This window comes from Papio anubis, chromosome Y, assembly GCF_008728515.1.
Source record: "Papio anubis isolate 15944 chromosome Y, Panubis1.0, whole genome shotgun sequence".
In the NCBI taxonomy this organism is placed as follows: domain Eukaryota; kingdom Metazoa; phylum Chordata; class Mammalia; order Primates; family Cercopithecidae; genus Papio; species Papio anubis.
This window is the reverse complement of record NC_044997.1, coordinates 2,445,816-2,460,608: the sequence shown is the minus strand read 5'-3', so window position 1 is coordinate 2,460,608 and position 14,793 is coordinate 2,445,816. Positions and strand designations below refer to the sequence as shown.

General features: G+C 41.8%; 1 protein-coding gene across 13 annotated transcripts in view; it reads left to right on the top strand.

The window, feature by feature from the left end:
• LOC116272355 (histone demethylase UTY) overlaps positions 1 to 8,220 on the top strand; it is a 140,879-nt gene extending 132,659 nt beyond the window's left edge. For all 13 annotated transcript variants that reach the window (XM_031661053.1, XM_031661059.1, XM_031661056.1 and 10 more), the window contains one exon: positions 7,343 to 8,220. In XM_031661053.1, the coding sequence (XP_031516913.1) occupies positions 7,343 to 8,179 (837 nt within the window). In that variant the 3' untranslated portion in view covers positions 8,180 to 8,220. The remainder of the gene's footprint in view (positions 1 to 7,342) is intronic.
• The last annotated feature ends 6,573 nt before the right edge of the window (positions 8,221 to 14,793 follow it).

Here is a 14,793-nt window from a genome sequence, read left to right as displayed (position 1 = left end):
ACTCGGAGAAGGACCATGGGCAGCACCTGATCCCACCTTAGATGAGTTTCCTGGCAAAACTTCTTAACAGCTATTTGAGTGTCTGGTTCATTCTTTCAACTTTTCCAGAACTCAGTGGGTGATAAGCTGTATGCAGTTTCCATTTGATTTTTAACATCTGCATTGGCTGTTGTACTATCTCTGCCACAAATGCTGGGCCATTGTCTGATCCTAAAGTTAGAGGCAGTCCAAATCCAGGAATAATGTCCTTTAGTAAGATCCTGGTTACTTCCCGAGCTTTCTCTGTCCTAATGGGAAATGCCTTGACCTACCCTGAGAAAGTGCAGACAAACACTAACATGTACCGGTAGCCTCCTGCTCGAGACAGCTTGGTAAAGTCCACAAGCAGGTTTTCACAGGGTGTAGACCAGTTCCTTGATTCCCTGGGGGCTGTGTTTGCCACTGTGGATTGTATGGCCACAAGTTAAACATTGTTCACAAATGGCTCAAGTGTTGGCAGTTAGGTGCGGCACATAGAAATGCTATCCTACTAGAGTCTCTAATGCAGTTTTCCTATATATGTTCCTTGATGGAACTGCTTTATGAACCAGGGGGCTATTGCTTCTGGAATGGCAAGCCTCCCATCTGAGAACTTTCACTGACTTCCTTTCTGGTAACTTCCACTCTCCTGCTCAAACCAAGCCTTTTCAGTGGAGGAGTAGTTAGAGGGTTCTGTAAGGGGAATCTCCAATAAGGGCATCGTAAGGGTTTCCTCTTCCTTCTTAGTCACCTCCATCATCGCAGCTCTTTTGGCTTCTCTCTGCATTCCTGTTTCCTCTAGCTTCGTCACCTCCTATTTGATGCCCTTTGTTGCTGCTTTTGGAGCCCATACAGCTTTTAAGAGCTGCTCTATTTTCTTTTTATTTTTGACTTCCTTTCCTTCAGTAATTAATAATCCTCTTTCCTTATATATGGCTCCATGAGCATGCAAAGTGGCAAAAGCGTACTTTGAGTCAGTATAGATGTTTACTGACTTTCCTTTGGCCAAGAGCAATGCTCTAGTGAGGGCTATTAGCTCAACTCTTTGGGTCGAAGTCCCAACCAGCGGAGGGCAGGCTTCAGCTACTGAATTCAGTGTTTCTCTGAATATCCAGCCCATCTGACACCTTCAGATATGAAGCTGCTTCCATCAGTAAAATATTCAACATCTGGGTGTTTTAAGGGCTGGTCCTTTAAGTTGTTTTGGCTTGAGAAAACCTCATCTACCATTTCCACACAACAATGATACACTGGGCAACACAATGGGGGCTTTCCGTGCTCTGCCTATTCTGTTGGCAGCAGTGTAGCTGAATTTAGAGTATTTACAGTCTCCAAGTTTATGTAGGGGTTTTCACACAAAGGTACTGGATATCTTAACATCCTAGGGTCAGAAAGCCAGCCATGCCCCCTCTGCCCCATCAGGGTGACAATTGTGTGGGGCATCTGAATTTTCAACCTTTGTACAAATGTCAGCTTGTTAGCATCTTTTCCTAACAGGGCAGAGGCTGCCAATGCCTTGAAATGGGGTGGCCGTCCCATATCCACAAAGTCTGGTCGCTTGGACAAATAAGCCACAGGCCAATACCATGACTCTAGTGTTTGTACCAAGACTCCTGTAGCTATTCCTTTTCTTTCATGGACATACACGTAAAAAGGTATTGTCATGTCTGGCAGTCCCAATGCCAGGGCCTGGATCAAAGCCTTCTTGATTTCCTTGAAGGCCATATCCTGTTCTTTTCCCCACAGGAGGGGTTCTTTTCCACCACTTTGGTAGCCTCTTAACAATGGTTTTGCCAAGAGCGAGTAATTTGGAATCCAAATGCAACAGATTTGGATTTGTTGTCTAGTGTCAGGTTGAGAAATGCCACAGTTTCTTTTCACTCACATCCACACTCATGCGCCCTTGAGAGATGTTAAAGCCAAGATACCTTGCTCTTTGGCCACAGATTTGTGCCTTTTCCTTACACACCTTATAGCCAGCCTCCCACAGAACATGAAGGAGGCTTTCTGTGCCTTGAAAACACTCTTCTTTTGTGGGTGCATAAGTCATCTAAGTACTGCAGCAGGACACAGCGGCCACTTGGTGGCATGAAACCCTTCAGGTCTGAGGCAAGTGGGTCCTCAAAAATGGGGAATTCTTCAATCCTTGGGGGAGTTTGGTCCAAGTATACTGTGATGAGCCCCTCTTAAAGGCAAAGATGGCCTGGTTTTCAGGAGCTAGTCAGATGCAGAAGAATCCATCCTTTATGTCTAAGCATGTAAACCAAGCAGCGTCAGCAAGAATTCACCCACGCAGTGTATATGGGTTGAGAACAATGGCATATGATATAGCTGCAACCTTATGTATGGCCTGCAAATCCTGTGTCGTCTGGTAATCTCTGGAGGGCTTTAACACCAGTAGCAGTAGAGTGTTCCAAGAAGAGGCACATCTTTCTATTTTCCAAATTTAAGGAGCCGGACTCTATCCTTTGTAATCCCATGGGTGGCTTTGCTGGGATGGAATACTGACAAATTTGCACTGGTAAGTGTCCCACCGCAGTTCCACCACTACAGGACCTGATTTATGGCTAACTCTGGGGGACTGTCTTCTGCCCACACCCCTGGCAGCTTGAGAAATAATTTCTTATGCATTGCCTCATTTTCCCACTGGCAAAATGCATCTCATAAATTTTATGTCTCTCATAGTCTCCATTCCTCTGTTATGGGGATAATAAGGGTCATTATCATGGCTTTTCTTTGACCTAGTTTTAGAGTCATGTCGCCTTCTCAGGTAAAGGAGATTTCTGCTTGCGATTTCTGGAGCAAGTCTCTTCCTAACAAGGGAACCAGACTATTTGGCAAATATAAAAATTCATTTTGGATTTCCTGTCCTCCAGTCCCACATCTTTTAGAATTGAAGGCCTCTTTTCTGTTACTCCTGTAGCTCCAATTATATTGACATAATTTTTAGACAATGGCCCAATTGCTTGAGTTACTACTGGGTGCTCTGCACCAGTGTCAACTATAAAGTCCATTTTCCAGCCCCCTACCTCCATTGAGACCATAAGTTCCTCAGGGCCTAATGAAATGGAGCCTGGTCTTTCTCAGTCCTCATAATAATTATTGATTCCTGCCAGTCTGATTAGATCAGTGTCTGACTTGTGAACCCCTTGACCATTGGCAGGGGATTCTGGCCAGCCGTTTTGTCCCTGATTGTTGACTTTATCCTTTTCTCTTTCTGGGCATTTATTCTTACAATGTCCTATCTGCTTGCATCTTGCACACTGATCTCTCTCAAACCTAGGTCGGCCCTCTTGTCCTGGCTTAGCTTCCTGGTTTTGCCTAGCTTGTCCTCTACCACTACCATGCCCTCTCACAAAACCAATTTCTCCACCACCTAAGGCCGCCACCAGCAAGTCTGCCTTTTCCTTAGCTCTGCATCTAGCTTTTCTCTTGGCCTCCTCATCCCAATTTACAAACACCTTAGTAGCCACTTGGATAAGTTGGATAATATTCATGCCTTCAAAACCTTCTAACTTCTGAAGTTTTCGCTTTATGTCTCCTTGCACCTGGCTTACAAATGCCACATTAACCATACACTAATTACCCGTTGCCTCTGGATCAAATGGCTTGTAAAGCCGCTAAGCCTCACAGAGCCTCTCATAAAATTCACTGGGACTTTTATCTGGCTTCTGGAGGACCTCTAAGACCTTTTTGATATTGGTGGCGTTTTTCACTCCAGCCTTTATTCCATTTAGGAGTGCCTCTCGATACCTTTCCAAACTTTGTAGCCCTTGAGCCTGGTTAGGGTCTCAGCCTGGGTCCCGCTCTGTTGGGAATGCCTGTTGTGCAGACTGCCTGATACCTCCTATGCCTGCAGACACATTGTTCTCTAGCCAGTGGAAAGCGACTTGTATAACTCTACAGCACTCTTCCATATTAAATAATGACAGAAGAAGTTGTTACAATCAGCACAGGTAGGATTGTAAGTTAGGAAAATAGACTGCATTAGATCTGTAAGAGCCTGAGGCTTCTTTATATAGGGAGGAGTATGTTGTCACCAATTTAGGAGATCAGTAGTAGAGAAGGGCTGATAAACGAAGACATAGTCTCCCCCTTGGACTTCATGCTGTGCGTTTAAGTAAGTTCGTCCTCGTGTTTCTCAGAGGGGCCTCTGCATTGCTCAGGCATGGCCCAACCTAGCCAACCTCATCCCCCTGGAGTTTCTCCCTTGACTTTTCAGGCAGGGACTCTGGCTCCTCTCTGCATGGTGTTGCCTGAGGGGTGCTTTCTTCTGAGTCTGAATCTCCAGAGGCAGCCAGGACAGCATGCTGTCTAAGCCTTCCTTGCCAGGATGGATAAATTGGTGCATAGGGGGATGCACTTTCTAACTCTTCATGTGGGGCCTGTAGGACAGGTTTTTTCCGCTTTTCCTGTGACTCCTTTTCTTTTTCTGATGCCTTGCAGTCTCTTTCTATGGTTCCTGGTTTTCTCCGGGCCATTAGAGTCTTACAATATGTCTCAAAGCAGGTCTGCAGCCACTTAGTGTGGGTTTGAATTAAACTTAGCTAGGAGTTAGTATATGGAAAACCAATCTGGGTGCCCAGCCTGTTCTCCAGCCTGAGTAACTACCTAGAACACTCAGCCAATTATTTCCCTGTCTGTTGTCCCTTTGGTTAGCTACCCTACATTGAAAGATGGCCAGTCTGTCTCACAAAGTGTACTCTGTTTCTGTGGAGTTAGCTTAACCCCATAATCACCATTAAAACCTTTTTAAAGTTTTTCAGCATGCACTCCAGTGGAGTGGGCTTTGACGTTTTTGCTCCCGTTTGCCCCCTTATAGCACGCTTTCATTGTTGGATCCACCAGACCGGGTCCTATTATGGGAGGTTCGGACACTGCTTAGCCAGGAGTGTGCCTTAATTCCTCTCACAGCTAGCTGCAGCTGTGGAGCTGGTCCTATAGACCGTATACAGTGTCCTAGGTCTGGTTTTTCCCACACTCGCCTCAGAGCACACAGTCCACACTAAGAGATCTGTGCCTCCCCACGTCACACCCCAAGTTGGTCTGTCCCAAGACTGTCTCTTTCCCACAATTTCACACACCTCCCCCATCCCTGAAACAGTTTTCCTTTCTGACCAGCTTGAGAGGAATTTGAGACAAGCCTGGCCAATATGAAACCCAATTCTTTTTTTTTTTTTTTTTTTTTCTTTTTTGAAACAGAGTCTTGCTGCATAACCCAGGCTGGAGTGCAGTGGTGCAATCTTGGCTTACTGCAACCCTTGCCTCCCAGGTTCAAGCGATTCTCCAGCCTCAGCCTCCACTACAGGCACATACCACCTTGCCCGGCTAATTTTTGTATTTTTGTTAGAGACAGGTTTTTGCCATGTTGGCCAGGCTGGTCTCAAACTCCTGACCTCAGGTGATCTGCCTGCCTCAGCCACCCAGAGTGGCTGGGATTACAGGCGTGAGCTACCACCCCCAGCCATGAAACCCTGTTTCTACTAAAAAAACAAAATATTACCCAGGCAAGGTGGCATGTGCCTGTAGTCCCAGCTGCTTGGAAGGCTGAGGCACAAGAGTCACTTGAACCTGGCAGGTAGAAGTTGCAGTGAGCCAAGATCACACTACTGCACTCCAGACTGAGCAGCAAAGCAAAACTCTATCTCAAAAAAAAAAGGGGGAGATTAACATAATTAACTGACTTTCTAGAGCTTACCCTCTACAATCTATTTGGTATCATGTTACATTTTATAATATAATTTTTATGACTGTGTCTCATACATTTAATTGAGTCATTTAATTTTTGTACGTTGTGTGAGAATATCCATTTTGCATAAGGATATTTTATTATTCCAGCATCATTTGTATAAAACTCTTCCCATCTTGGCAACTGTGTCAGCAATTAATTTGCAATCTATATGTGGATACATTTGTAGATTCTTTTCTCCTACTCCTGTATATAGTTTTTCTTACACCAATTTACACAGCCTTGGTCACTGTAACTTTATAGTAAGTTTTAAAAGTAGGTAAATGTAACTCTACCTTTTTTGTTATTTGTCTCTATTCTAATAGTATGGTATTATATTACTTGATTTCACATGTAAACCTACTTACTTTCTAAGATAACTCCTCATTTGTCTTGGTGCATAATTCTTATATATTGCTGGGTTTGACATGCTAATATGTTTTTAAGGATCCTGTTGTCTGTATTCAAAGGACATGTTTTTCTCAGTGATACATTTTACTGGCTTTCGCTGATATTAGAGTATTATTGGCTCTCTGAAATGACTTAGTAAAGTTCTGTCCCGCTGTATATCCTGAAAAGATTTTTGTAAGATTAGTATAATTTCTTCCTAAAATGTTGTTTGTAAGATCTCTAACAGTATAATCTCTTTTCTTTGTACTTTGCTAAGTTTATGTTTACTGTTATGATATATTTAAGTAAAGATTTTTTTTAAGTGTTGTTGATCCTTTCAAAGACCAGTTGTATATATTTTTTAACAAATTTTTTCCATTGGTTTTTTGTTTCCTATTTCAGTAATTTTTTTTCCTTCCTGTGTTATTTATTCCCTTGTATTTATTTTCGGTTTGATACTCTTTCCACAACATCTTAAATTGGTATTTTATCTTTTTGATCTTAGACCTTTATTCTTTGACAACCTGAGTGTTTGAAAGTATAAAACCTTCTAAGTATTGCATTAAACTAAATTTTGACATGGTATGCTTTTATTTTTATCAAGTTCAAAGAATTATCTAATTTATTTTGTCATTTCTTAACTTGGCCTGTAGGAAATTTAGATTTCTGTTCTTTAGTTTTCACACATTTGGGTATTTATAGGATTTTATGTTTTCGATATTTGATGTAATTCTTTTTTCAGAAAACACACTTGCTATTATTTCAGGACTTTTAGTTTTATTGAGACTTTTTTTGCATAGTCTATGGCTTATTGTAAATGGTATTCCCTGAAATATACTTCATGTATTAAGTATAACAAGCGTACATGTTTTTCCACATCTAAATTTTGAGATAAACTTTTATTCAGCTAAAAATGTATGTCAGAACTGAACAATTTAAACTTTAAAAAGCCTAATAGGAAGAAAATTATTCACATATTAGTAAATCAAATTAAGCAGGCAGGTTAGATCATTTTCTCTAAAAATACTAACCACTTTAATCTGTTGATTATGGGAACTTTTAAATGATTTTGAGATTTGGCTTAAATTACATTCCACAAAATTTAGTTTCTTTATGGTGGCTTTGCGTTTAACATTTTAATCCTCAAGAGTTTTCTGTATATGCATTCAAGCTTCCATGATATTAAATTTCAATTTTTTTTTTTAGGGGCTTCATAAAAGTCAGAGTTCATGTGTGTCAGGACCTAATGAAGAACAACCTGTGTTTTCCACTGAGTCTGCCCAGTATCAGCAGGCAACTAGCACTGGTATTAAGAAGCCGAATGAACATCTCACTCTGCCTAGTAATTCAGTACCACAGAGGAATGCTGACAGTCACCTCTCCTCTCATATTGCTACCTCAGGTGGACAACAAGGCATTATTTTTACCAAAGAGAGCAAGCCTTCAAAACATCAATCCTTGGTGCCTGAAACAAGCAGGCATACTGGAGATACATCTAATGGCTGCACTGATGTCAAGGGACTTTCTAATCATGTTCGTCAGTTGATAGCAGATGCTGTTTCCAGTCCTAACCATGGAGATTCACCAAATTTATTAATTGCAGACAATCCTCAGCTCTCTGCCTTGTTGATTGGAAAAGCCAATGACAATGTGGGTACTGGAACCTGTGACAAAGTCAATAACATCCACCCAGCTGTTCATACAAAGACTGATCATTCTGTTGCCTCTTCACCCTCTTCAGCCATTTCCACAGCAACACCTTCCCCTAAATCCACTGAGCAGGCAAGCATAAACAGTGTTTCCAGCCTTAACAGTCCTCACAGTGGAATACACACAGTCAATGGAGAGGGGCTGGAGAACTCACAGAGCTCTACAAAAGTAGACCTGCCTTTAGTTAGCCACAGATCTACTTCTCAGATCATACCATCAATGTCAGTGTCTATATGCCCCAGTTCAACAGAAGTTCTGAAAGCATTCAGGTTAGTGTGGGAAAATTCATCACAAAATGAAAATGGTCAGCTTCTGGCCAGATCAGACAACTAAAATGTTTATGTGATATATTAATAAATGTAACATGCTCAAAAGATTATAGAGTCACTCACATAAAAAAAAATAGTGTCAAAAGGAAATTTATTATGTTGAAAATTGTGGATTTTTTCTTCTTTATTTTCCTTTAAGTTCTGGTATACATGTGCAGAACGGCAGGTTTGTTACATAGGTATACATGTGCCATGGTGGTTTGCCTCAACTATCAACCCATCTTCTAGGTTTTAAGTCCCTCCTGGATTAGGTATTTGTCCTGATGCTCTCCCTCCCTGTGCCCCCAACCCCTGAGAGGCCCTGGTATATGATTTATTGCAGTTTTGCTGCATTTCCTGTCTCTCCTGGAAACTATATAACTTCTAGAGTCTGACAAAATGTTTTCTCAAATATAAGCAAAGACTAGCCTTAATAATCAGTAAGGCCTATTACTACTCTTAACATTCTACAGCTCTAACTTATCAGCCAGTTTGATAAGACTTGCTATATTGTGCTACTCTTTTTTTTTTTTTTCTCTTACACTTTAAGTTCTAAGGTACATGTGCACAACATGCAGGTTTCTTACATATGTATACATGAGACATGTTGGTGTGCTGCACCCATTAACTCGTCATTTACATAAGGTATATCTCCTAATGCTCTCCCTCCCCCCCGCCTCCCCACAATAGGACCTGGTGTGTGATGTTCCCCTTCCTGTGTCCAAGTGATCTCATTGTTCAGTTCCCACCTGTGAGTAAAAACATGTGGTATTTCGTTTTCTGTTCTTGTGATAGTTTGCTGAGAATGATGGTTTCCAGCTGTGGACTCATCCTTTTTTATGGCTGCATAGTATTCCATGGTGTCTATGTGCCACATTTTCTTAATCCAGTCTGTCTCTGATGGACATTTGGGGTTGATTCCAAGTCTTTGCTATTGTGAATAGTACCACAATAAACATACATGTGCATGTGTCTTTATAGCAGCATGACTTATAATCCTTTGGGTATATTCCCAGTAATGGGATGGCCGGGTCAAATGGTATTTCTAGTTCTAGATCCTTGAGGAATCGCCACACTGTTTTCCACAATGGTTGAACTAGTTTACAGTCCCACCAACAGTGTAAAAGTGTTCCTATTTCTCCACATCCTCTCCAGCACCTGTTGTTTCCTGATTTGTTAGTGATTGCCATTCTAACTGGTGTGAGATGGTATCTCATTGTGGTTTTGATTTGCTTTCTCTGATGGCGAGTGATGATGAGCATTTTTTCATGTGTCTGTTGGCTGTATGAATGTCTTCTTTTGAGAAGTGTCTGTTCATATCCTTTGCCCACTTTTTGATGGGGTTGTTTGTTTTTTCTTGTAAATTTGTTTGAGTTCTTTGTAGGTTCTGGATATTAGCCCTTTGTCAGATGAGTAGATTGCAAAAATTTTCTCCCATTCTGGAGGTTGCCTGTTCACTCTGATGGTAGTTTCTTTTGCTGTGCAGAAGCTGTGTAGTTTAATTAGACCCCATTTTTCAATTTTGCCTTTTGTTGCCATTGCTTTTGGTGTTTTAGACATGAAGTCCCTGCCCTTGCCTATGTCCTGAATGATATTACCTAGGTTTTCTTCCAGGGTTTTTATGGTTTTAGATCTAACATTTAAATATCTAATCCATCTTGAATTAATTTTCATATAAGGAGTAAGGAAAGGATCCAGTTTCAGCTTTCTACTTATGGCTAGCCAATTTTCCCAGCACCGTTTATTAAATAGGGAGTCTTTCCCCCATTTCTTGTTTTTGTCAGGTTTGTCAAAGATCAGATGGCTGTAGATGTGTGGTATTATTTCTGAGAGCTCTGTTCTGTTCCATTGGTCTATATCTTTGTTTTCGTACCATTACCATGCTGTTTTGGTTACTGTAGCCTCATAGTATAGTTTGAAGTCAGGTAGCATGATGCCCCCAGCTTTGTTCTTTTGGCTTAGGATTGTCTTGGCAATGCAGGGTCTTTTTTGGTTCCATATGAACTTTAAAGCAGTTTTTTCCAATTCTGTGAAGAAACTCATTGGTAGCTTGATGGGGATGGCATTGAATCCATAAATTACCTTGGGCAGTATGGCCATTTTCACGATAATTGATTCTTCCTATCCATGAGCATGGTATGTTCTTCCATTTGTTTGTGTCCTCTTTTATTTCACTGAGCAGTGGTTTGTAGTTCTCCTTGAAGAGGTCCTTTACATCCCTTGTAAGTTGGATTCCTAGGTATTTTATTCTCTTTGAAGCTATTGTGAATGGGAGTTCATTCATGATTTGGCTCTCTGTTTGTCCATTACTGGTGTATAAGAATGCTTGTGATTTTTGCACATTGATTTTGTATCCTGAGACTTTCCTGAAGTTGCTTATTAGCTTAAGGAAATTTTGGGCTGAGACAATGGGGTTTTCTAAATATACAATCATGTCATCTGCAAACAGGGACAATTTGACTTCTTCTTTTCCTAACTGAATACCCCTGATTTCTTTCTCTTGCCTAATTGCCCTAGCCAGAACTTCCAACACTATGTTGAATAGGAGTGGTGAGAGAGGGCATCCCTGTCTTGTGCCAGTTTTCAAAGGGAATTTTTCCAGTTTTTGCCCATTCAGTATGATATTGGCTGTGGGTTTGTCATAAATAGTTCTTATTATTTTGAGGTACGTTCCATCAATACCGAATTTATTGAGCGTTTTTAGCATGAAGGGCTGTTGAATTTTGTCAAAAGCCTTTTCTGCATCTATTGAGATAATCATGTGGTTCTTGTCTTTGGTTCGGTTTATATGCTGGATTATGTTTATTGATTTGCGAATGTTGAACCAGCCTTGCATCCCAGGGATGAAGCCCACTTGATCATGGTGGATAAGCTTTTTGATGTGTTGTTGAATCCGGTTTGCCACTATTTTATTGAGGATTTTTGCATCGATGTTCATCAGGGATATTGGTCTAAAATTCTCTTTTTTTGTTGTGTCTCTGCCAGGCTTTGGTATCAGGATGATGTTGGCCTCATAAAATGAGTTAGGGAGGATTCCCTCTTTTTCTATTGATTGGAATAGTTTCAGAAGGAATGGTACCAACTCCTCCTTATACCTCTGGTAGAATTCAGCTGTGAATCCATCTGGTCCTGGACTTTTTTTGGTTGGTAGGCTATTAATTATTGCCTCAATTTCAGAGCCTACTATTGGTCTATTCAGGGATTCAACTTCTTCCTGGTTTAGTCTTGGAAGAGTGTAAGTGTCCAGGAAATTATCCATTTCTTCTAGGTTTTCCAGTTTATTTGCGTAGAGGTGTTTATAGTATTCTCTGATGGTAGTTTGTATTTCTGTGGGGTCGGTGGTGATATCCCCTTTATCATTTTTAATTGCGTCGATTTGATTCTTCTCTCTTTTCTTCTTTATTAGTCTTGCTAGTGGTCTGTCAATTTTGTTGATCTTTTCAAAAAACCAACTCCTGGATTCATTGATTTTTTGGAGGGTTTTTTGTGTCTCTATCTCCTTCAGTTCTGCTCTGATCTTAGTTATTTCTTGCCTTCTGCTAGCTTTGGAATGTGTTTGCTCTTGCTTCTCTAGTTCTTTTAATTGTGATGTTAGAGTGTCAATTTTAGATCTTTCCTGCTTTCTCTTGTGGGCATTTAGTGCTATAAATTTCCCTCTACACACTGCTTTAAATGTGTCCCAGAGATTCTGGTATGTTGTATCTTTGTTCTCATTGGTTTCAAAGAACATCTTTATTTCTGCCTTCATTTCATTATGTACCCAATAGTCATTCAGGAGCAGGTTGTTCAGTTTCCATGTAGTTGAGCGGTTTTGATTGAGTTTCTTAGTCCTGAGTTCTAGTTTGATTGCACTGTGGTCTGAGAGACAGTTTGTTATAATTTCTGTTCTTGTACATTTGCTGAGGAGTGCTTTACTTCCAATTACGTGGTCAATTTTGGAGTAAGTACGATGTGGTGCTGAGAAGAATGTATATTCTGTTGATTTGGGGTGGAGAGTTCTATAGATGTCTATTAGGTCTGCTTGCTGCAGAGATGAGTTCAATTCCTGGATATCCTTGTTAACTTTCTGTCTTGTTGATCTGTCTAATGTTGACAGTGGAGTGTTGAAATCTCCCATTATTATTGTATGGGAGTCTAAGTCTCTTTGTAAGTCTCTAAGGACTTGCTTTATGAATCTGGGTGCTCCTGTATTGGGTGCATATATATTTAGGATAGTTAGCTCTTCCTGTTGAATTGATCCCTTTACCATTATGTAATGGCCTTCTTTGTCTCTTTTGATCTTTGATGGTTTAAAGTCTGTTTTATCAGAGACTAGGATTGCAACCCCTGCTTTTTTTTGTTCTCCATTTGCTTGGTAAATCTTCCTCCATCCCTTTATTTTGAGCCTATGTATGTCTCTGCGTGTGAGATGGGTCTCCTGAATACAGCAGACTGATGGGTCTTGACTCTTTATCCAGTTTTCCAGTCTGTGTCTTTTAATTGGAGCATTTGGTCCATTTACATTTAAGGTTAAGATTGTTATGTGTGAACTTGATCCTGCCATTATGATATTAACTGGTTATTTTGCTCGTTAGTTGATGCAGTTTCTTCCTAGCCTCGATGGTCTTTACATTTTGGCATGTTTTTGCAATGGCTGGTACCGGTTGTTCCTTTCCATGTTGAGTGCTTCCTTCAGGGTCTCTTGTAAGGCAGGCCTGGTGGTGACAAAATCTCTAAGCATTTGCTTATCTGTAAAGGATTTTATTTCTCCTTCACTTATGAAACTTAGTTTGGCTGGATATGAAATTCTGGGTTTAAAATTCTTTTCTTTAAGAATGTTGAATATTGGCCCCCACTCTCTTCTGGCTTGGAGAGTTTCTGCCGAGAGATCTGCTGTGAGTCTGATGGGCTTCCCTTTGTGGGTAACCCGACCTTTCTCTCTGGCTGCCCTTAAGATTTTTTCCTTCATTTCAACTTTGGTGAATCTGGCAATTATGTGTCTTGGAGTTGCTCTTCTCGAGGAGTATCTTTGTGGCGTTCTCTGTATTTCCTGGATTTGAATGTTGGCCTGCCCTACTAGGTTGGGGAAGTTCTCCTGGATGATATCCTGAAGAGTGTTTTCCAACTTGGTTCCATTTTCCCCCTCACTTTCAGGCACCCCAATCAGACGTAGATTTGGTCTTTTTACATAATCCCATACTTCTTGCAGGCTTTGTTCATTTCTTTTTCTTCTTTTTTCTTTTGGTTTCTCTTCTCGCTTCATTTCATTCATTTGATCCTCAATCGCTGATACTCTTTCTTCCAGTTGATCGAGTCGGTTACTGAAGCTTGTGCATTTGTCACGTATTTCTCGTGTCATGGTTTTCATCTCTTTCATTTCGTTTATGACCTTCTCTGCATTAATTACTCTAGCCATCAATTCTTCCACTTTTTTTTCAAGATTTTTAGTTTCTTTGCGCTGGGTACGTAATTCCTCCTTTAGCTCTGAGAAATTTGATGGACTGAAGCCTTCTTCTCTCATCTCCTCAAAGTCATTCTCCGTCCAGCTCTGATCCGTTGCTGGCGATGAGCTGCGCTCCTTTGCCGGGGGAGATGTGCTCTTATTTTTTGAATTTCCAGCTTTTCTGCCCTGCTTTTTCCCCATCTTTGTGGTTTTATCTGCCTCTGGTCTTTGATGATGGTGATGTACTGATGGGGTTTTGGTGTAGGTGTCCTTCCTGTTTGATAGTTTTCCTTCTAACAGTCAGGACCCTCAGCTGTAGGTCTGTTGGAGATTGCTTGAGGTCCACTCCAGACCCTGTTTGCCTGGGTATCAGCAGCAGAGGCTGCAGAAGATAGAATATTTCTGAACAGCGAGTGTACCTGTCTGATTCTTGCTTTGGAAGCTTCCTCTCAGGGGTGTACTCCACCCTGTGAGGTGTGGGGTGTCAGACTGCCCCTAGTGGGGGATGTCTCCCAGTTAGGCTACTGAGGGGTCAGGGACCCACTTGAGCAGGCAGTCTGTCCGTTCTCAGATCTCAACCTCCCTGTTGGGAGATCCACTGTTCTCTTCAAAGCTGTCAGACAGAGTCGTTTGCGTCTGCAGAGGCTTCTGCTGCGTTTATTTTTTACTGTGCCCTGTCCCCAGAGGTGGAGTCTACAGAGACAGGCAGGTTTCCTTGAGCTGCTGTGAGCTCCACCCAGTTCGAGCTTCCCAGCAGCTTTGTTTACCTACTTAAGCCTCAGCAATGGCGGGCGCCCCTCCCCCAGCCTCGCTGCTGCCTTGCCGGTAGATCACAGACTGCTGTGCTAGCAATGAGGGAGGCTCCGTGGGCGTGGGACCCTCCCGGCCAGGTGTGGGATATGATCTCCTGGTGTGCCTGTTTGCTTAAAGCGCAGTATTGGGGTGGGAGTTACCCGATTTTCCAGGTGTTGTGTGTCTCAGTTCCCCTGGCTAGGAAAAGGGATTCCCTTCCCCCTTGCGCTTCCCAGGTGAGGCAATGCCTCGCCCTGCTTCAGCTCTCGCTGGTCGGGCTGCAGCAGCTGACCAGCACCGATCGTCCGGCACTCCCCAGTGAGATGAACCCAGTACCTCAGTTGAAAATGCCGAAATCACGGGTCTTCTGTGTCGCTCGCGCTGGGAGTTGGAGACTGGAGCTGTTCCTATTCGGCCATCTTGCT